Source organism: Malus domestica, chromosome 07 (assembly GCF_042453785.1).
Source record: "Malus domestica chromosome 07, GDT2T_hap1".
In the NCBI taxonomy this organism is placed as follows: domain Eukaryota; kingdom Viridiplantae; phylum Streptophyta; class Magnoliopsida; order Rosales; family Rosaceae; genus Malus; species Malus domestica.
In genome coordinates, this window is record NC_091667.1 from 29,380,267 (window position 1) to 29,404,378 (window position 24,112).

At 36.7% G+C, this 24,112-nt stretch overlaps 2 protein-coding genes across 4 annotated transcripts; one reads left to right on the forward strand and one right to left on the reverse strand.

The window, feature by feature from the left end:
* Positions 1–941: 941 nt before the first annotated feature.
* LOC103424477 (large ribosomal subunit protein uL10) lies at positions 942–3,650 on the reverse strand. The gene is made up of 5 exons (XM_008362562.4): positions 3,132–3,650; positions 2,979–3,047; positions 1,832–1,930; positions 1,357–1,749; positions 942–1,253 (listed from the first exon to the last, which is right to left on the reverse strand). Exons 1-5 carry the CDS (start codon positions 3,387–3,389, stop codon positions 1,107–1,109), a joined length of 966 nt encoding a protein of 321 aa, XP_008360784.1. The 5' UTR covers positions 3,390–3,650; the 3' UTR covers positions 942–1,106.
* A 13,410-nt stretch (positions 3,651–17,060) lies between these two features.
* LOC103424476 (auxin transporter-like protein 2) lies at positions 17,061–21,306 on the forward strand. 3 transcript variants are annotated; one of them, XM_008362560.4, is made up of 9 exons: positions 17,061–17,409; positions 18,216–18,402; positions 18,510–18,695; positions 18,812–18,924; positions 19,307–19,490; positions 19,598–19,695; positions 20,079–20,286; positions 20,460–20,717; positions 20,899–21,306. In XM_008362560.4, the coding sequence occupies exons 2-9, from the start codon at positions 18,235–18,237 to the stop codon at positions 21,112–21,114; spliced, it is 1,431 nt and encodes a 476-aa protein (XP_008360782.1). In that variant the 5' UTR covers positions 17,061–17,409; positions 18,216–18,234; the 3' UTR covers positions 21,115–21,306. The 3 variants fall into 3 exon arrangements, with proteins under 3 accessions (XP_008360782.1, XP_008360783.1, XP_017184801.1); XM_008362561.4 differs by lacking the exon at positions 17,061–17,409 and adding an exon at positions 17,783–18,104; XM_017329312.3 differs by lacking the exon at positions 17,061–17,409 and adding an exon at positions 17,783–18,080.
* Positions 21,307–24,112: the final 2,806 nt, after the last annotated feature.

Consider the following 24,112-nt stretch of genomic DNA (forward strand, 5'->3'; position numbering starts at 1 on the left):
GGGGCTGCTCACGTCGAGATTTAGAGAAACAGAGGTCCACGACGTTGGCGCTGATCAGCGACAGCCCAGCACGCTGGTTGGGGTGATGTTGAAGTAGGCTGATGCGTGCCAGGGAGGAGCAGGAAAGGGATCTCTGAAAAGGATCTCTAGATCCCTTCCTCCTAATCTACTAAGTTCAGAAATCCGGACAGTTGATATTTAGCTAACACTATATTTCGACGAGGGAAATAAACTTGGAATTTGGATAAAAGTCAGAATTTATAAATTGACATGCACCAATTCTCTTGTTTGGATTTATAACATAGAAATTTATAATTTCCGCATGGAAAAAAAAACATGGAATTTGGGACTTCCAATTTCCAAGTTTAAATTCCATGTAAATATGTGTCATTTTTCAATTTCTATGATTGGGAGTTTAAAATTAACAAATTCAATTTTCAATTCCATTGTTCTTTTAAGTTAACCAAACAACAAAATTCACAAATTCTAGAAAATAAATCCCTTCATTTCAATTTTGGTCATTTTAAAATTCCTTAGTAATCTTAAATTTCTTCATCCAAACATAGTGTAAAGTTATTATAACTTTTAAAGTGAACCATTAATTATAACCGTTAGATTAAATTTCAACGATCCAGATCACCGAACTTGGTGAATTAAGAGGAAGAGATCCGGTGGAGCCATTAGTATGATAATGACGGGCAAAAAGAAATGATGACAGAAAGAGGAGATGAAGATGAACGACGCTGCTCCTGGTCAGCTGGCATTGCCTCGCGAAGAAGGGATTTGTAACATGCGTGTAATCTGGGCTAGATAACATACGCAAATGCAAGAGGCATTACCAAGTGCTTTTCCAAAAAGCACTAAAAGTTACTTCCTGTAGTCTCAGCCTGAAATATTCTCAACAGGTTCTGGACACCACTAAATAAATGGTACACAACATAAACTAGCGAAACATTATATTAATAAACAAAATATCCAACACATCACTACCAAAAAATTATATCCGACGTTAAAAAAAGTAAAAATTATAGTGCCCCGCAAAAAACATAAACCACGCAAATGTAAATTTCCATATCCTCAAGTTCTCAGCTATGAACCATAACTACTTAATCATCAAACAAACTGAAACCCATTTCCTCGTCGGATTCCTCTTCGGGCTCGGGCTTCTTCTCTTCCTCCTTAGCTGCTGCTGGAGCACCTCCTGAAGCAGCAGCAGCAACAGGGGCTGCAGCAACTGCAAACTTGCTTGGGTCCTGCATTGTTAACCCACAATTAATCACTTGCCAACAAGAATGAACTGAAACGAGCAATGACGAAAAGCAAATGGACACAAACAGTTGAAAAATAGCACAATACCTTGAGAAACTCCTTGACCTTCTCTGCTTGTGGGAAGGAATATTCGGTGGCAATAGAAACTGCCAACACGTTCTTGTAGGCATTGAGGAACATGTGTGGTGCAGCTGCCAGGGTGGGGTATGAGATGGCCAACGCCAATGAAGTGACCATCGAGACACCAGAAGCAAACTTCTCCATGAGATCATCCTCAGTCAGATCAAGCACCTCTGGGCTGAAGACGGAACCGTTGTCATACACCATCTGGACAACAAGACCATATGAGAATGGCCGGATTCCAAGCTTGGCAAGGAGGGCAGCCTCAGAAGAGCCAACCTTATCTCCCTTCTTGATAAGTTCAACAGGAGTAATGATTTCAACAGTACCCTTGTTAATCTTGGTGGGGATGTTGAGCACCTGAAATGTGTAACATACCAAGTCAGAACTACTAAACCCACAAAAAAGTAATCACCATTTATTGTGAATGATTATTACACACCTGGAAGAAAGAGGTCTGAGATGGGTCAAGACCAGTGTTACCAGGAGGAACCACCACATCAATTGGAGCAACCAAACCAACACGAGCAGGGGCTCCAACCTATTCAATTCAAAATTAAATACAGCTAGCAATTAGATAGATATAGTAAAACACAAACAAAATGGGATCGATTGGAAAACTAACAAAAAAATAACATGAGGCAAACTAAACCCATGTAACCCATGTATAATCATCCAAGTCAAAAAAATACAGATGTCTCCTTTAGTTAAGGTATACTCGAGAAGCAGTAACTCTAGAATAATTTTTTCAGAAGTTTTTTTTTCCCTGAAAAATGTAGGTCTCATGGCCATGCCCAAGTAGTAAAGGCAATGATACTGCTCCACAAGGCGATGGGATATGACAACACTGTCAACGGAGGAGCTCCCAACCAAAGCTGGGAGGACCATCAACATCAACAGCAATCTATATGCGACGTTTACTTACAGAATATACAGGCATAAGTAACCTGCTCGTTAACTGCTTAGTTAGGGACGGATCAATGTCTCCCGTCAGGAAGTCACAACAAAACCATCAAAAAGTTCGTAGAATAAAGACAATCTTCAAAAAAATATTAAAAAAAACCTAAAGATATGAAGAAAACAGAGAGCAGATTTTGCTTATAAGCATAGAACTGAGATACAGAGGCGCAGACTAAAACCCTGGATAGCAGAAAATCAGAGCCGAGTCTAGCCCAATTTTACTCTAATCCAATGTATCATGTTCTACTATACAATAAGCAATACAAAACATTACAAATGAGATGCAAAATAATAATAAGAGCATGAACTCAAGCATACACAACAGATCAAAATGCTTAACCATGTACATAATCATAATTGAAAGTAAATGGTCTTGTTGGATTTAAAAACATTTGAAAACAGCATAACCAGCATAATTTTACTGTTACGGGTAGTTCAACAAATTGAGTTTCGTATTGATCATAAATACACTAAATTTCATACCAATTTGAAATCTACACAACAAACAATTACAGATTATAGTTTCCTATCACATAATTCGCATCTTAAATCACTACAACAACTAAAACGCATTAAAATTGATAATATCATGAATTCGAACAACGAAAAAGGAAATCGAATTCGGTTACCTTGTACTTTCCAACCTCTTCGCTGACTTCCTTCAAATCACCCTTTGTGAAAATTAGACCGACGTTGCCCTAAATCCCAAAAACAACAAAAAAAATAAGAAAACCAACGCATACGAACAAATCAGCAACAACAAATGGAGCCGAAAAACGTACCACAAGGAGGGGGACGAGGTTGAGGTAGGCACTGTTGCCCGTCTTCTCCGCATGGATCCTGACGGACCTTTTCATCATCGTGTTCTTCCCCATCAGAACGACGGAATCTCCGCGCAGCCCCTTGCGGATGTTCTGGAGCTGCTTGGAGCCGACGTTGTCGGCGGCGACAATGAGGACCTGGCCATACTCGTCGAGGAGGGAGCAGAGCTTGGAATCGTAGGCGATCTTCTTGTCGGCCTTGGAGGGTTTAGGGGCCATTGCGATTTAGGGGGATTAGGGCTTGTGAAATTAGTGGAAATTGGAAGTTTGGGAAAGAGAGCAAGACCAAAACCGAGGGCCAAGACGAAGCGGCGGCTCTGTCAAGGCGGACAGCGACGGAGCCGTCCTTTAACCTCTCTTTTTACTGAGAGACTAGGGTTTTGGAGGAACTAAGAAAACCTAGAAAGCTTGGAGGCGGGAGGAACAGGAAAACTGTTGATAGTGAGGGTTATATAGTGGGGTGGAGGGAAGGAGATATGTAAACCTAGATCGGACGGTTGTGAATTAGTTTTGTTTTTTGGATCTGCTGGCTGTGATGGATGGGCCGTTTTGGTTTTAAGTAAGAATTGGGCTCATCGAGTCCTAGGCCCAAGTGAGACGACCCTTTAATAGGCCCAAAAATAAGTTGCGAATTCAGCCAAGTTTTCGAACCGATGGTATTGCATTTGAAGAATAATCTTACCGAAAATTTTACCTTAGAAAACTCTGGGCCCGTTTGGAATTGCTTCTGGAATGGGTTAGAAGTGCTTATTGGTTATTGAAGCTCTTTCTGGAAAAGCACATGCACGACTTTTTCAGGAAGCACTTTATGGAATTGCAAACCATTCAAAACATGGAAATGGTTGATGGACGTTACGGGGGCTACCAAACAGCTTCAAGGTCTGATGTGTAAGATGTGAGTGTCAAGGAGAATGAGTTCTTGTTCTCGACAAATTGGTAGCTCAGATTATGAGATCATTTTGAGAAAATATCGCTCCTACTTGGTTAAGATTAAGAATCCTAATAACATGCAATTATATTCAAGTAACCTTATCAAGTTTTGACAAGAGTTCAATATCAAGAAGGACTATACCGAAACCCTAATCAGTGTGGAATATCCAAGGTATCGGTTAATAGGCCTAATATCAAGGAAGATTGGATATATATAGAGAGGTCCCCGCACTCACAACACCCATCCTTTTTTAGTGAACCCTATTCTAGCTAGATTATTGGTTGTTGAGTGTAGAAGACCTTCTTTCATTCTTTGCAGCAATGGCAAGCTCTTCTTCAGGTAAGCATACCATCTTTACGTGTGCATGTCATTGTATGCATGTGATTCTATGCATGCAGTGTTCAAATCACCAACATGTGGTATCATAGCACACACTGTCATGTTTAGAATCCTTATAAGCACAAGTATATATATTGAATAAGTTCTTGATCCTGACATCAGACTTCCGCGCATTGAAACTGACATAATTATTGACTATTACCTATTAACACCATGTTTCAAACTTATGATCACTTATACACGCACATGTATTTATATATATATATGTGTGTGTGTGTGTGTGTACATGTTCTGCAGGTTTCATTTGCAGGAGAGCAAGGATGAATCTCCAGATCTCGGAGAACCAAAACCTAATGAGTTGCTGTCACTAAATGACCTGGCAGACAAATCTCTTTTGTGAATCATGATCAATTTCAACTCAAAAGTGTTTGTATCAATGTTTCAATTTATCTGTTCAAGTTGAACAGAATGATTAAACTGATGGTGAGTATAATTTGAGATAATTCAAAAGAATATTTATATTCAGTCATGTTTAATTTGGTGTATAAGTGAGATGCAAAATAAATATTGATGCAATTTTATCTGCTCAAAAGTGTTAAAATTGTGTTGCTAATATGAAATTTTGTATTTCAGTTGTGCAAATCCTAATATAATCAGTTTTTGATCTAAAGATGTGACTGGTATTATATGACTTTTGATGTCATTAATTGTTCATACCTTGAACTTTTAATGATGAGCTTATGAGAACAAACACTGAACACTTATTGTTGATGCAACTATAACTTTTCTTAAGTTATCCAATATTGAAACACTAACTGGTTCCTACTATAAGAAGTGGAAGGAAGACATGGAGATAACCCTTGGCATGATGGACTTCAATTTGGCTTTAAGAAAAGACAAACCTGTTGCGATAACTGTTACAAGCACAGCAAAAGAAAAACTGAAGTTTGCTTAATGGGAGAAGGCAAATAGAATGTCTCTCATGATTATAATGAGAGCCATGACGAGCAATGTGAAAGGTGGCATTCCAAAGAGTGACAGTGTAAAAGAGTTTTTCGATGCAGTGGGAAACAAGGTCAAGGAATCTGAGAAAGTTGAAACGGGGAATTTTCTCACAAAACTGACATCCATGAAGTTTGATGGTGTTGGTAGTGTGAGAAAACATATTCTGAAAATGTCAGACATAGCACAAAAGCTGAAAGACCTGGAGCATCTGATCACATATCAGTTTTTAGTGCATATGGCATTAAATTCCTTACCTGCACAATATGGCCAACTAAAAGTGTCATACAACACTCAGAAAGCAACCTGGATATCGATGATTTAATTTTCATGTGTGCACATGAAGAGTTGAGGCTGTCAACTGATAAAGTGAAGATTGTGAACCTTGTTCACACTCCAAAGGACAACCATGTTGTGGTTGATCAGTTATCTGTGGTTGCTTGTAAGCAGAAGAAAAACTCAAAATTTTCTTCTTTTAAAAATGCTAACCCCAACGATCTCAAAAGTTTAAAGTCACCTCTGAAGCACCAAACCATTGTTATTTCGGCAAAGAAATTGGTCATTTAAGGAAAGATTGCACTGGTTTTCAAAATTGGCTTGTTAAGAAAGGTAATGAAATCAACGTTTATGTTTGTTTCGAGTCAAATTTGATTTATGTTCCTCCTTTTAGTTGGTGGTTCGATATTGGTTGCTCAATTCATATTCCAAATACCTTGCAGGGCTTCACAAAAATAAAGGAGAGAAATAATGAAGTTTACAATGTTTTTTTGTTGGGAATGAGAGCAAAGTAGCAGTCGAGTCCATTGGCAGTGTCTCTTTAAAACTTTCTTCTGGTTTTATTTTGTTTTTAAGTCCAGTACTCTATGTACCTTCTATGAGAAGGAATTTGATTCCAGCTTCTAGTTAGTTAAATCATGCTATACTTTTATTGGAGACAATGAAAGTGTAAGACTTTTCCATTCGAATAAATTAGATACCTTGCTTTGTTATGTTTCCCTTCATGTTGATATGTGGCAGTTGCAATGTGATTATTTACATGAATGCTTTACAGTTTGTCATATTCGTTCCAAGAGACTATCCCAAAATGAAAATTCTCCTATACTTTGGCATAAGAGACTCGGCCACATATGTAAAGAAAGACTTGTGATTTTAACTAACAAAATCTCATTCCATACCTTGATTTTGGAAGTCTCCCAACTTGCATTGATTGTTACAAAGGGAAAATGACCAATACCAGAAAATGAGGATCCACAAGAAGCAGCCAACTTTCAAAGATAATTCATACAGATGTGCGTGGCCCTTTCCCAAATAAAACAATATGTGGTAACTCGTACTTTTTCACCTTTATTGACGATTTTTCAAGATATTGTTATGTGTACCTTATATATGAAAAGTCTTATGTTCTTGATTGTTTTAAAATATACAAAATTGAGGTTGAAAAGCAACTTGAAAAGAACATTAAAATAGTGAGATCAAATAGGGGTGGTGATTATTTTGGCAGGTTTACAGAAACTGGACAACACAAGGGGGCCCTTGCATCTTATCTTGAAGCATCGGGGATCATTGCTCAATACACTACTCTAGGTACTCCACATCAAAATGGAGTGGCAGAAAGAAAGAATAGGACCTTAAAGGACATGATTTGATCCATGTTTTCAAGGTCTAAACTTCCAATTTTTATGTGGGGAGAAGCACTCAAAGCAGCCAATTATACACTCAATAGGGTTCCAAGCAAGTTTGTTAAAGTTATACCTTTTGAAGCTTGGATAGGAAGAATGCCAAGCTTCAATCATTTTCATGTCTGGAGATGTAAGGCTGATACACGTTTTTATAATCCTCAAGAGAGGAAGTTGGATCTGAGGACTGTAAGTTGCATGTTCATTGGATATGCTGACAAGTCCAAGGGTTTTAAGTTCCGTTGTCCTGATTCTCACACTAGAATTCAGAAGACTAACAATGCAAAATTCATTGAAGACCTGGAAGAAGAAACAGTGCAACATAACAGCCCAAATTTCGAAGAAATTGGAAATGAAATTGGTCAGCCTTCTGCAACAATCGATGCACCGTTGCTTGTAAATCAAGAAAACTCTTTCACTCTCCAAATTGTTTTACAAGCTGCTCAGCAAGTGAACACCTTATCTATTCTTGAAGCAGTGCAATCAACAGTTCATGGTTGCAATCCTGAACCTCAAGTTCCTGAGCACTAAGTCTCTAAGGATGTTGTTCAACCATTACAATAAACGCAACTGCCTATTAGACAGTCAAACAGGTAAAGAAAACCCATGATCTTACCTAATTTTGTGCACTTACAAGAGACAAAATACAATATTGGAGATGATGATGATCCTCTCACCTTTAATCAAGCTATCAATAGCCCGAGAACAGATTTATGTCGTGCTACAATGATTGAAGAACTTGCAGTTATGGAAAAGAACCAAGTTTAGACATTGGTACCACTTTCATGGAATTCCAAACCCATTGGCTACAAATGGGTGTTCAAAACCAAAAGAAATGTAGAGGGAAAGGTTGAAAGATATAAAGCTAGACTTGCAGCTAAGGGTTTTACATAAAGGGAGAGTATTGACTATAATGAAACCTTCTCACCAGTTTCATCCAAAGACTCCATGAGGGTGATCATGGCTTTAACAACCCATTTCAACTTGGAATTACATCAAATGGATGTAAAATCAGTCTTCCTCAATGGTGTTTTGGATGAAGAAATAATAATGGTTTAGCCACCAGGTTTTGAGAAGAAAGGGAATGAGTATATGGTCTGCAAACTCAACAAATCGATCTATGGGTTAAAGCAATCATCCAGGCAGTGGTACATCAAATTTGATCAAGTTGTTTCTGCTTTTGGTTTTGAAGAAAACAAGATTGATGAGAATATATATCTCAAGGTCAGTGGCACAAAATTCATATTTTTGGTATTGTATGTGGATGATATCTTGTTAGCTAGCTCAGACTTAACTATCTTGCACACCACTAAGACCATGTTAACTGAAAGTTTTGAAATGAAAGATCTTGGTGACGCGCACTTTGGTCTTGGCATTGAGATTGAGAGAGACAGATCCAATAGGATGATAAGGTTGTCCCAAAAGTCCTATATTGACAGAATCATGAAGAGATTCAACATGGAAAAATGTGCAAGTGGTGAGCTTCCCATTGCAAAGGGTGACAAGCTATGTACTGATCAATGCCCTAAAAATGATCTTGAGAAAACTGGAATGAAGGATAAGCCTTATGCTTCACTTGTTGGCAGTATCATGTATGCTTAAGTATGCACAAGTCCTGATTTGGGGTTTGCAGTTAGTGTTTTAAGACGTTTTCAATCTAATCTTGGGACTTATCACTGGACTGCAGCAAAGAAAGTACAGAGGTACTTAAAAAGAATAATGAACCTTGCATTGGTATACCAACAAGTTGAGAATTTGGAAATGATGGCTTATTTTGATTTAGACTTAGCTGGATGTGTTGATGATAGAAAATCTACAAGTGGATATGTTTTCCTCCTTGCTGCTGGTGTAATCTCGTGGAAATGCTCTAAGCAAAAGTGATTGCTTCCTCAACTTTGGAGGCTGAATTTATTGGTTGTTACACTGCCACCAAACAAGCAATCTAGTTAAGAAATTTTATCGTGGGCCTGAAGGTTGTAGATTTAATCGAAAAACCTATAACTATTTACTGTGACAACAAGGATGCATTTTTCTTTTCTAGAAACAACAAGAGGTCCATCGCTTGCAGATTAATGGACATAAAATATTTGCATGTGAGAGATGAAGTCAAAAAATGATTGATCAACATAGTTCATATTGGAACTGATTTTATGACAGATGATCCAATGACTAAAGGCTTACCAGTGAGAGTGTTCAAGAAACATGTCTACAACATGGGAATACAAGAAGATTTTGGTTCTGTTAATGAGTGGGTGTAGTCACCCATTGCTTGTTTTCTGTTATGTTTCTTTTCGCTTAATTGGATGCTTTCGTAATGTTTTGTTCTCATGTTATCTTATTGAAATAATATGAGCTATGCTTTTGTATGAGGCTCAGTTCAAGAGTTGAATTTTGTTTTATCAACCTGAAACTTTTGAATTCTGTTAAACAACACAGTGCTTATGGATTAGATACTTGTAATCATAAAGTGCACATGTAGAAGGAATTACACACTGCATTTATGATTCAGTATTCAAAGTTATAAGTGATAGGTTGTTTAAGGTTTAATTGCAACTTCCGGGGACTCAGTGATCACCTTAGTCTTAACCATTGTAATGTCATTCTTCTTGGACACTCAAGTGGGAGAATGTAAGATGTGAGTGTCAAGGAAAATGAGTTCTTGTTCTCGACAAACTGGTAGCTCAGATTATGAGTGATCATGTTGAGAAATCTTGTTCCTACTTGGCTAAGATTAAGAGTCCTAATAACATGCAATTATATTCAAGTAACCTTATCAAGTTTTGACAAGAGTTCAATATCAAGAAGGACTATACCGAAACTCTAATCAGTGTGGAATATCCAAGGTATCATTTAATAGGCCTGATATCAAGGAAGATTGAAAAATCACCTGCACGATGCTTTTTCAGGAAGCACTTTACGGAATTGCAAACCATTCAAAACATGGAAATGGTTGATGGACGTTACGGGGGCCACCAAACAGCTTCAAGGTGTGATGACCACTAGAACAGAGGTTAGTGCGTCTTTTTTGCATGTCCTACACAGTCCAGGCACATGTCTTAGTTTCCTTACGGTTCTATGATATTTGTCTCCTCACAATATCAATGCTTACGACGAGAACAGGAAGCAGATATTTCCCACAAATGCACAAAGAAAGAAACCTTTTTCGGAATCCTGCAAAAAGCGTGACCGCACCTGCTCCCTGGTCAACTTCATCAGTTCTTCATGCCTGAAATGCTTGTAGTTTTCAGTCATCTTCTTCCTTTTTAGAAGTGCAACGTTTTCCTCCTTTATTTCCGAGTTCCAAATAGCATGTAACAAGGCGGGATCGGGCCTTCGTCAACTTGGATGATTTCTCAATTAACAAAAACAAGGGGAACTAGCCATCGGGTTTGCTCTTTTTGCCTGCGGGACCATCAAATAGCTAGTGTTGTGTTCGAAGCCATCACTAAAACTGGATGCAGTTTTCATACGCTCGTTCATGGTCCGTTGTTCTTAATCTGTCTTGTTGGTGTGAGCAGGATTGACGACAACATGGAAGAATCATTGGCAAATGTTGATATTTTCCTGATGATCTTCATCTTCTTTGTGGCTTAAATCTTGGTACCGAAAAACTGAAAAGTGAAAACGCGACAATAGAATTCTTGATGATGGGTTTTTTAGGATTCTTCAACTCCACGTGAAGTCGAGTATTGAAAGTAAAATAGGGTTCTTTGTTCTGTATACTTGATGAGCTTCCGGTATACCCATTTTTGGATTCTCAATTGTAGCCTGTACGAGAATTTATATCATACAATTTATCTTCTAGCTGATTGTAGATCTCACTATGTTAACCTAACTCTACATGTGACGCGACTATAAAGCTACAGTTTTAGATATATGTCGATTGAAAGAGTTAAAAGGCAATAAGATTGATTGTACAATCAAGAGGTTTCAGGGCTGGGTACTGCTACTGGCTCTATCAGTCAAGGCAACTTAGGCAAGCATTCAATAATGGTCCAAGCTTTAGTCCAACTCATGTCCTTTATATCTCAAAAATGACAATAAAATTTTGGGTAAACTGCTGATTAATTTACGGATTATAACCTGAGTGAAAATTAGGTTTCAAAACTATTTTTTTCGGTAAAACAAGTCCCTAAATTCATTAAAAACTGCTAATTTCATCCTTAGTATTATATTTAAAACTATTATAACTCATTTTTCGTCAACTTAAGTCACGTGATTTGCACGTAACACATTTTAGAAGCTAATACCATCACTTCCTTGCCTATAAGCCTTTAACGTTGCATATTGGTTGAGAACCTAATTTCTAATTTACCCTTCCAAGTTAACTTTGTACTTTTTTTTTTTCAAAAAAAGAAAAGAGAAGATAAGTCCTTAAACACATGCAAGTCACATGATTTAAATTAACAAAAAAATTAATAAATTAGCCTTTTTTTTGGTGTAGCACCTCCAAAACTAGAAAAGTATTTGATTTTTTTTTTTAAATAACCAAGTGCTTGTGAGCGTAAGTGCTTCTTGCACAAGCCATAGGTTCCTACTTGATTGTTAAAGGGGTGATGTTATCCATACATGTATCTCTCACACACCTCTGATAATTTATGTCTTTTGATCTTTTTCAATTAATTCGATTAAACAAACGGAAATTGTGAGGATTGTGTGGAAGGTAAAAAGAGACGTGTGGATAGCACCATCCTTAATAAAATTGAAAGTTTTGGCCTTTATGGATACGACCTTGGGAGCCACACGCATAGTTATGCTACATTGTGAATGTGTTATCTTACGCGACATACTCTAATCAATATCTTAATTACGGCTGATGCGTAAGGCAACACACTCAATAAGATAACAATGCTATCTTATTTAGAGTGTCTGTCTACGAGTGTGATGCCTTATGCAACGCAGATGCCAGACAACCGTGCCCAAAACTTTGATTTTTGCTGAAGTAGGAAGGGTAACGGAAGTTAGAGCCAGCAATGAGAGGTCAGAAATCAGGAGATGGACAAAGACAAGTGAGTTCATGTTGCAGCACAATTTCTGTGAGTGTTAATGGATGCAAAAACGATGGGAGCCATTAATGGCAAACAAAGGACCAAAATTCAAGTCTCCAAGTCCATGATATATTTCATATAAGATTGGGTAGGTGGTGGAAGGTGTCCTTTGAAAAGACTACATGCTAACTAACACATGGTCCGTGGAATTTGACACTACTAGAGCAACAGGCTTATGTCTCTCCAATATCAAATTAGATTATCTTACAATAATATATCTTCGGTTACACAGTAGAATCTTCGCTTCAATACAATCGACATTGGTACAGTGTTACTCCCTTATTAGCGGACACTTAGAGATAAACTTGTCACATGGTAGTGTAAAGTGTGGAGCAAGAAAGAAATTGTAGAGTTGAAAAGGATGGATTTGGTTGTAGTGGACAATGGACATGTGGGAGATGATTGTCTTATTTAGTATGATTTTTTCTAAATGTATTTAGGGCTTGTTTGGAGTACTTTTAAAACGATTAAAATAGTTTTTACAAAAAAAAAAAATTTGGGTTCCAAAATCACTTGAAGTTGGCTCCTATTTTCCCTGCAATAAGCACTAGTTATATACTTCTTGTAGGAAACATTTAAGTGTTTTTTCATGATTCACTTTCAAATTTGCTAAGCATTAGTTCAAAAAATACTTTCACCAAAATCAAAAGCATTTTTAGTCATTTTATAAGCACTTCCAAACGACCCTTAGTATGATTTTGAATTGAATCATTTTGATGGTTGTTGCCTGCTTTGATTCCATTTACTTCACATATTTTGTTCTTATAAACAGACTTTCGAACTCGAAACTTCTTACTCGTGAATCAAATTAGAGTTTACGTAGAGCAAAATACACACAAGCATGCAAAACTTACAAAGGACTAGTTAATGATATCATGACCTAACAAAAAAAAAACATTATACATTAATACAATTATTAGCATTCCATTATCACTAATTATATGCACAAATTGTAGACCTAATAATAATAAAACCGAATTATTATTCATGCAAATAAAGTTGAAAATATTGGTGGACCAACCAAACGCCCTAATCATATTACATTCAGAATATTCATTACTAAATTTTCAGGCTGATGCAGATCAATGATTAGCTTTAGCCACATAAACTTGAAGAAGATGATCCAAAACATTTTATATTTACAAAAAATTAATTAAACATATCCAGCAGCATTAATCCATCAAATTAATGATTGATTATATATTAAAAATGTTGTGTTTTGCACTCTTTATCAAGCCGATGGAATTTGGTGTGGCCCGGTGAGGCACTTTGGAATGGGTGATGGTGGACATAGTTACGATCATCGGCTTTGGTCATGCCACTAGACACTTGATTAAGGCATTGCACAATGATCCGAACACTTTGTCGCATCTTCTCAATACAGATACAACAACGATCATAACAATCTTAGAAATGATGAATGTTCGAGTCAACGTTCATAGATTTGGGTCCTACATTAATAATTAATTTCTATCATTGATTAAATTTTATTTCCAACGAGAGGTTAGCAATTTTTCTCATTCGAGCAATATTATAATCTAACTAGAAAAATGACTTTTACATAGTTTTTTTTAGATAATTAGATATAAGATTAGAATCATAGTCAATTACTGAGTTTAACTTGAAAATTTTGCTTAGTAGTTTAAATCCATTAACTTTTGATCCAACTAAGCAGCATTTCTATATTGCAATGGTGACTCAGCTCTATTTGAACCTACGTATGAAGCTCGTTAATAGAAATCACATGTTTAACAAGGTTCACTATTAATGTTCTTTCGAACCTACATATCAGATTCAGATTCATTAATCTGATATACCAAACCAAAACCCTAGCTTCACTAAATTAAAAATCTACGAGAACAAGTTTAGTAGTGAAGAAATTTAGAACTCAGCTCGTATAAATAAAATTATATAAAAAATTCAAAGTTCCATTGTTCAAATAGCAACGACTTCGAGATTTCAAATAGGTTGAAATTTTCATATCACATTCCAAACTAAGAGTTTGCTATCAGCATAAGACGTTTTATCGTAGTGACAGAAAGTAGTTATCTTTATGTACTTTTATGTGAGTTTGATTTTCACCAATTGTTCGGCACACTAAAAATTTTCTCAAATCTTGGGACTCAAATTCATAGAGTTTTTTTTTCTTTTGTTTTGTTTTTGTCTCAATGAAATTTGCATCGAATAAAGCAAAAGCTAATTAAAATAGTTTTCAAATGAAGTGTGCATATATTAAAAAAAATGTGCATCAAATATTTTTCTCTAACTAAACTAGAGATGAGAGATGTCGAACTTGTGTACAAACGATATGAATATAAATATACATGTAATGGATCTTTTACAAAATTATAAACCATTTTTTTATGGGTGCAAAAATCATGTCCTAGGATGCTTGATAACCAAGACAGATTCTGAGGGGAGCAAAAAAGTGACAGAAAATACCAAGAATAAACTACAAAGAGGAAAGCTTGGAGCTCACAGTTTGCTATCCTGAGAGAAGCATTTGCAGATATGGAAGAAGCCAAAAAAATCCAATATCTTCCTTTTCATTCTTATTTCAAGCAAATATTCTTCTATTTTGTGGGTAACCCTACAAATAATTATGGCATGGTTGGACCCTTTCCCTTACGTATGAAGTGCGAAAAATAATATCACTTCATCACCATCCAAATTTGTCATGCTGATATGATGTTAGTGGTAGGTGCAAATTGGAAAGATTGATTTTCAAGAAGATTGCCGCTGATCTTAAAGCAAAATCAAGAACCGGCGGTAGAGAATTTTTCGTTTGTTTTTTTCTGTAGACGGCTAGGGTTTTTCAATTCTTATCTTGTGGCATAGGTTGATCCTTAGTTATATATCATGGTTTGAGACGAATGGTTTTTAAAATCCATAATCTTCTTGTTATATACAGGTTATATATTAATGCAATATTATATATATTCTTCACCCATTGATGTTAGTTAACTGAAAATTGAATGAAATACTTGCTGAGTATAATCTTTTTTTAACACTGTTTCGCTCTTTATACGTAAGAATTCAAATATTTTCTATAATTATGCGATTGTACCGAATGTGTACTACCCGTCTACATTTCCAATCTAATGCTTTTTTATCATTACCTTAATTCGCTCACTAATCCCAAAATTAATACTTTGTTTAGGCTTGGGCATGCGTGATGCATAATATATACTTTTAGTATTCACAAAAGGTTAATGGGAACAAGAACTAGCTAGACTATTTCTACTTAATGATTTTCTTAATCTCATCGGTTACTTTAAAACAGCTGAGAGCCGTAGCTTGCCACCAATTGTTTTTTTTTAATAATAAAAAAAGAGGAAAACGGTTGAGAGAGATGTAAATTTGTCCATACAATCGACTTGATAGGCACTATTAGATTAGGATGATGTCCCTAAAAATTAAACCAAATGAATAATTAAGGTGGTGAGCCATGCAAATTTTAATTAATGAATTAATTAGCATGAATTATGAGTCAGATTGAGATAATTGAGAAAAGAGAGACAGGGAGCATATTATGGAAAAGCTAAGTAAAAAGATGAAGAACCAAGTGAGAAGGAGGCCCCTCCACCCACTATAAGCATGTTTATTATCTAATCACTCATGATAAAAAGCAAACCAAATAGACGTTAATGGTGATTTTGATAGAGATTAAAGTCTCCGTTCAAAGGTTTAATTCTGCTTACTTTTTGACTGCATGTTAAAGGAGCAGTTCACCAAATTCTTAAAGAATGAGACTTTCTCTACAAAATTTTACTCATCGAATCTCTTCAAACGCATTTCAGGAATAAACGTTTATGTTCGTTTTTTACTATGTTACCAATTCATTCATGTTATAGGACTGTATGACAAGTCATGTCCGAATATACTTCTTTCAAAAGTGCACATAAAAAGCCTAAGAAATTCATTGTACTAAGACTTGAAGGATCATCCAAGAATTGAAAGACTCGAAACTAGTTAAGAAGACTCAACTCAACAATTAAATACTCAGTTAATAATAACTCTTGAGAGTCATTAGCATGTTATTCGCAACGTACATTGAATCTGTTATTCGCGACGTACGTTGGATCTGTAAAGCGAAAGCCATACACTATTATTCATTCATATAAAACATGAAGAAGTAACTATAGATTCGAAATATATATCAAATGCCTAGGGGTGGAGAAATCATGCTAATATTTATTGAACGCTTCAAGGTTATATGCACATGTACATTAAATGAAATACAGAGATGAGCGACTGCATATTGAATTGGACGGGCCATGTTATATTAGAGAAAATTTCCAATGTGTCAGGAACACAACGTACATCAAGTGTAATAATACAATCGGTTGATTTTTTTTTTCAAGTTTCCAACAAATTGTATTATAACACATGATATACCAGAGCATGTTTTTGATACACTGAGAATCTCTTATTATATTATAGGTACTAATGAACTAATATAGCTCTTAAGTGTAATCTAGTGGAATTAAGTAATTTTGTAAGTCTTCTTCACTCTTCATGAAAACTTAGAGATTTCTCAAGAGTATAAGATAAGATCAATGATTATAATCACCTTGGATTTGAAGTTAATCAATGGAGATTTACTAGCATATTTGGATTTCCATCATATATAGAAATATTTCGCTTGCACGATGTCGATTCAAAATCTGTAAAGTATACAATTCAAAGCTTATTTATCTAATAATGTTTTATTACCAAACAATTTGGCATATTACATACGTAACTATTAATTATCAAACTACGAGTCAAACCAATTAATGACAATGAGTTTAAATACATGAACCCACGATTTTAATTGGCATTCTAAACAACTGTAATACAAATTATGATATAATTGTAATGTACTTACCATAATAAAAAAGAAAGTAATTTTCATGTTTGTTTTTTCTTCACTAATTTCCTTTTCTTCGAACATTTATTTCGAATAAATTAAAGAAAAATCAAGCAACAAACACAGTATTAGAGATTCACAAAAAGGAGTAATTTGACACAAAAGACTGAAGCTGGATTTAGTTGGGACAATCAATTATCCAAGTTTAATCTGTCCACCAACCTCCATTTCTGCCATTATAAAACTACTTCAGTATTTCTCACAGAGAGAGGGGGAGAGAGAGAGAGAGAAGTTCACTGATAGAAGCTAACTTCTCTGCAACAGTTGACAGAAACACAGTGCACGGAGACAGAGAAACTGAGAAAGAGAAGGGAATAGATTTCATGCTCTGGTAATTACATTGTTCATTTGCTCTATCGTCTTCTCAATTTCTTCTGAAATATATTATAAATAATCGTATTATATTTTCTTATATACAAAAATAGTGGTCTTTCTGCAACTCTTTTCCTTCTCAGGTGCCTCCTTTATGTCAGATCTCTCTCTATTCTCTCAAAAACCCAGGAATCAAAATCCCCATAAAACACCACCTCCAAAAACTCCCCCTTTTCCCCTTCTTTTCTTCTGTTTCTCACAGAATCATCTTTAACTCCTGCCACGGAATGTGCCAAGTTTAGAGAGAGAGAGAGAGAGAGAGAGGGTGAAATTCGGCTGCGTCTGACACGAGTCTTAAAGTCTATATCTTTATTTTTAAAGTTCCAATCTTTGGAAGTTTTCAGAATTAAAAACTCTCTGCAACGGCCAACCCAAGTGCCACTGCAATTGCATGCTCGTGTCTCTCTCTCTGCTTTCCTTTCGTCTGTCCATTCAAAGACCAAAACGAGATAAATCACTCTCTCTCTCTCTCTCTCTCTCTACACACACTCTCTCTCAAGAGTGAGAGGAGTTAAAGAAAGTAACCGATTCTGCGGAGAGTCTCACATTTGTCAAATCCACATAAAAGCTTCCATTATATATCCCCAACAAACTCTCTTCCTTTTCATACATTTCCATCTTCCAAAACAAGTCAGATTTTTTTATTTGATTTGGGTTGAGTATCTTTTTATTCTTCACTTTCCTCTGTTTTTACTTTCTGGGTTTTGATTATTGGAGTGATTAATCCTTAATCTAATGGTTTAACATGTCTGTTAAACGTTTCAGATTTTTTAATCCGTCAGAAATGTCAGCCCAGAAGCAATCAGAGGAAGCCATAACCTTCAACCAGACCGACGGTAGAGAGGAAGAAGAAGAACACGCAGCAGATAAGAACTCGGGTTTTAACCTCACAAGCTTCCTCTGGCATGGCGGCTCCGTCTACGACGCCTGGTTCAGCTGCGCATCGAACCAGGTCACAGATTTACCAAAATCCCACCTCAAAATTCGCATTTTCGGACACAACTTCTGATAATCTAACGTTGTACTGCCCTGTTCTGTTCTGTTTTGGTCAAAAAACAGGTTGCTCAGGTTCTGCTGACTCTGCCCTACTCCTTCTCCCAACTGGGAATGCTCTCGGGAATCATATTCCAGGTATTTTACGGAATCATGGGGAGCTGGACTGCTTATCTGATCAGCATTCTCTACGTCGAATATCGAAGCCGAAAAGAAAAGGAAAATGTCAGCTTCAAGAACCATGTCATCCAGGTGATTATTTCTCACAATGGCAAACCATTTTTTCACTCAATTTTCAGTGCAGAAAGAGAGAAGGTAAAAAGAAAGAGTTCTTTATTTGATTCTGTTGTGGGAATTTTTTTTATCAGTGGTTTGAAGTGTTGGATGGTTTGCTGGGTCCTTACTGGAAAGCCATTGGATTGGCCTTCAACTGCACTTTCCTCCTCTTTGGATCTGTCATCCAACTTATAGGCTGTGCAAGGTATGTCATTTTTAATTCATCATTTTATAAGCAAAATTTAGAAACATGGGCTTTTCTTCGATATATGCACAAATAAAACCGGTTAGATGTTTTTAATCAAAAAATTGAATTTGGAGAACACTAAAAGTGGGTTTTATACGGCTTATTATCTGTTTAGTGTCCCCATTTCAACTTCGATTAAAATTTTGTAACCGGTTATGTTTGAGCGTTTTTCTGTTTGCTGGAGTTCAAAGGGGTTAATTATTGTCTGTTTAGTGTCAGCGAGTTCTAGTTTTGATTAAAAATTTGTAACGAGTTCTCTTTGCGCATGTTTCCCGTCTTGTTTCGTTTGATTAGTACTTAACTTTTGAGTTGTGTTGTTGATTAATGCTTGATTATGCAGCAACATATACTATATAAATGACCATCTGGACAAGAGGACATGGACCTACATATTTGGAGCATGCTGTGCCACCACAGTCTTCATCCCCTCCTTTCACAACTACAGAATTTGGTCCTTTTTAGGGCTTGGAATGACCACCTACACTGCCTGGTACATGACCATTGCAGCCATTGTTCATGGCCAGGTAAAAAAATTAATTTTAATCATTCATCAACGACCCTGATCGCTCTTCGGTTATCTCTCCGTTCTTTATTCACTGTTGATTTTGGCTCTGCTATTTTGGATTTACAGGTTGAGGGTGTGAAACACTCAGGACCAGATAAACTGGTTTTGTATTTCACCGGCGCCACCAACATACTGTACACTTTCGGCGGCCACGCCGTTACTGTGTGAGTCTTTATTAAAGTGTTAGTGAATTTTTAATTTTTGACTAGAATCTATCATGATGTTCCTTCTTCCTTTTTATTTTTATTTTCTTACTCAGTTTTCAAAAGGGTTTTCTTGCACAGTGGAATTCATTATTATGCAGCTTTTGCTTGCCATTAATGGGTTGAAGTGAGAAGTGAAAATTATGAAAGGGAAATGAAAATGATATGAGTGAGAAAATTTGTTTTTTTATTAATAATTATCGTCCTGAAGTTTGAACTCATGACGTTTTCCGACAAAGTGGAGACTGAGTGACGTTGAATGGTCATGTTTATATAAGTGAGAGAATAAAAGTGGAAAATAAAAGTGGAATAATAAGTGGTATAATTGATGTTATTGTTTGCAGGGAAATCATGCATGCAATGTGGAAGCCTCAGAAGTTTAAGTATGTCTATCTCTTTGCTACCCTCTATGTATTCACTCTAACCCTTCCATCTGCAACTGCTGTGTACTGGGCCTTTGGCGACCAACTCCTCACCCACTCGAACGCCTTCTCGCTCCTTCCCCGGAATAAGTGGCGCGATGCGGGTGTCACATTGATGCTCATTCACCAGGTGATGATCATGATGACTCTAGTTACTTGTACACATTGTTAAATTTTCTAGCTGTTTTGGCGCTGCCTAAGCAGCTAAGCTACCATGGTTGCTTTAGATTCGAAGCCATGATTTCAAATTTGAAACATTTCAATTTTGGTGATGTAATTTTCCCATGTGGTTGGCATATGCAGTTCATCACATTCGGGTTTGCTTGTACGCCATTGTATTTCGTTTGGGAGAAAGTAATTGGAATGCATGACACCAAGAGCATATGTTTGAGGGCAATTGCCAGGTTGCCTGTGGTGATACCTATTTGGTTCTTGGCCATCATATTTCCTTTCTTTGGTCCCATTAATTCAGCCGTTGGCGCTCTTTTGGTCAGCTTCACCGTCTACATCATACCCGCCTTAGCTCATATGCTCACCTTCAAATCCGCCGCTGCTCGCCAGGTAATGCCTCAATCCTAATCTCCCCATTAGACCACTATATACGTTTGTGTATGTATATGCGTGTGCGCGAGGCCTCGTAGACAATGTAACCTAGCACATTTTGTCTACAACTCATTTCATTAGACAACACTGGTCTTGCATTACTTATTAAAGTGCAAATGTGTGATTTTCGTGTTGGCAGAATGCAGCAGAGAAGCTTCCGTTCTTCCTCCCGAGCTGGACAGGCATGTACGTGGTGAACGCATTCATCGTGGTGTGGGTGCTCGTAGTCGGGTTCGGATTCGGAGGGTGGGCTAGCATGACCAACTTCATCAGGCAAGTAGACACTTTTGGGTTGTTTGCAAAGTGCTACCAGTGCCCTCCCAAAGTCTCAGCCTCCCCACCACCGCATCACTAAGCTTCTCTCTCACATTGTATCATACACATGGTGTCCTGCATTTTACCTTATCTTTTGTGTAGCCCCTATAAATATTAGTACATTATTGCAAGATGTGAAGAGTGGATTGGTGTTGTTTCCTTTTGAATCAAAGCAATATTTTGTTACATTTAGTTTATCTTAAAATGTTCAATCTACTTAATTACTAGATAATTTCTCTTCGTTTATTGATGTTGCGTACAATTATATATCAAGATTAAAGACGAATTAAGCATTTTTATAACTGAAATGTCTGACTTTTCGATTTTCCAAATAATTACTATTATAAATCATTCAAATTTGAAATCATTTGCATGCGAATCCTTATGAAACCGAAAACCGAAAACGGATGATTTCGATGACCTATATGAAATTAAACGCTTTTGACGAATTCAAAATTTTCAGTTTTTGGTTTTCTCACAAGCAGATTCACATGAATAAAACTTCATGCTTGTCGTTTCGCTGCTAATTTATGTACGTTATAGGTTTGACTGGTCAAATGTGAATGGTGGGGATCCTTTGATGTGGATTGGAAGTGTAACTGTGAAACACAAGTAGTGACTTGGATGGGATGGGCCACTCTCCTTGGATGGGAGAAATTATCGATGGATTGGCTCACCCGTCCAACCACACACATAAAAATCATGTGCATTCTTGGACAAGATCTCATTTGTAGCAGTAGATTTAGAAATTTAACCTTGTAGGGTCTTAGCGTAAAAGATCTAAGCGCGCGCAATACGCAAAATTTTCATTTTTTCATTGAAGCATCTAGTTGAGCACTTAGTGAGCAAGTCGTTTTCTTCCAAGTTCTATCAACAGTTTCGAAGGCCTAATGTCGAGCGTCACCCTTGCCAAGGCATGCCGCTAAGGCTTGTCTTAAAGCAGGTTGAGCATCACTTGCTAAGGCCCGCCAAACTCGGCCTAGGAGGCATTTCGTCTAATAGTTTGTGGGCATTCTTAGGTCTCATACTAGATGACCATAGGGTCAATTAGCGACTTTCTCCCTATGTTTCCCAACTTCAGTAGGATCCCTGAACCTAAGAGGACCCCCTTGAATCCGTCACTACTCATTTATTTGTCGCTAGCCATATACGTGAGCTTCACTTAAGTTCTTACATATCACCGAAGATATATTATGATTTGCATATATCATTTATCAGTAGATTTATCATTTCCCACACTGAGAAGAGTCACATACTAGAAGACTATCACTTAAGCCAAATGTTGCTACTTGTATTTTCAGTTTTCTCATTCAATTTCATGCATCATGATACAGATCTCGATTCTATTTTTTAAGTTCACAATCCAAATCTGAAAACCTAAGGCCATCTCCAACCGAAAGGTCCAAAGGGCCAAAGGGCCAAAAATAGCCCGAAAACCGTCTACAACCGAGGGCTAGGCTAGATAACTCTGGAATCTGGAAGGGCCCCACGGAATCGGAGAGGGCTGGAGGGCTGGCCATTTTTTTTTAATGTTTTGTTATTTCTGTCGGTTATAACTAACAGGAATACATTCTATTACTTAATGTAAATGTATTACTGTCGGTTATAACCGACATGATTTCTTAACAAAAAAATTCAAATGCAACGGCTAGCTAACTAGCCGTTGCATTTGAGATTTTTTTTTTTTACAGTTTTATTATTATTTTTTATTTACAAAATTTTTCATATAACTTCTATTTTTTCCTATAACTTTTATTTTACAAAATTTGTTTCATATTTTTTTTAAATTCCGTTTTTCCTATAACTTCTATTTCACAAAATTTGTTTCATTTTATTTTAAGTTGTAGTTTTTAAATAATAAATTATGTTTGGCCTTATGGCCCTCTGGCCCTCGGTTCGAGACGGTTTTTTATGATAGGGCTAAAACGAGCCCTCTGACCCTCTGACCCTTGGTTGGAGACGGAGGCAAATATGGTCATGTACTGTTCATTAAAATATTAATATCTTGGAGAATCTTGGAGGGCCAGAGGGCTAAAACGAGCCATCTGGCCAACCATCGGTTGGATATGGCCTAAGTAATACTCCAATTAAGCTTGGTTTCCTTTAAACTTGATGTGAAGCTGACCTCCAATCATGCATCGTGATAAGGTTGGCTAGCTTGATACGATTTTCCGACTTTCCGATTGAACTAATCCCTAACTTGAAGAGACATCGTCCATGCGTCTTTTTCTTCTTTCTACATCCTTTTTATCTTTAATCCCATCAACTAAGAGATAAAGCTCCACCTTCATGTTTCGCATTTCCATAAAGCAAGTCAGCTTCTTGATCTATATAAAACCATCATTGCATTTCGTTGTTGGCAATTGGCACATCATAATTCATAATCAAAGATTTTTATTATGCTTCAGTGTATGATATGATTTAGATAAATAAATAGTTAGATGTACAGTCAAGAATTAAACATTCGATGGTCACAGATATTGGCGTATTGTGTACATCGATTATTGATGCATACTAGGTAATATCTCAAGTTTATCATGAAGGGTTAGAACCCAATTAAAATATGGATCAAGAGAGGTTGAGGCGCAATCCAAATATAAAATTATTTGTACCATGTAAACTGATCATCTAGGCGTGTACATCCTCTCTAATAAAAGCGAGACACTTACACTAATTAAAAAAACACTAAATGGTATAAACATCAATGCTCGTAATGTAACAGACTATAAACGCGAAGCTAAACTAAAAGAGTAAAGAATCACCTTACTTGTCGAGTTTGCTCATAAGAGAAATTCTTTAATACGAACACAAGTATAGAGCATTACGCACACGAAAAGGTCAATAAAAAAAAAGAACAAAAGCCCAAGTATTGATGTTTTAGTTTGTACGTGTGCGGTCGGACCATCGGGCCAGAAGAATTTCTCTCTTGTTTATAGTGACAGCCCAAACACAAAACAAGTCCGGTGTGGCCCAAGTTGTGAAAATACCAAACACAAAGCTATTCAACTTCGGAATTGCGTGCGACACCAAACTTCCAC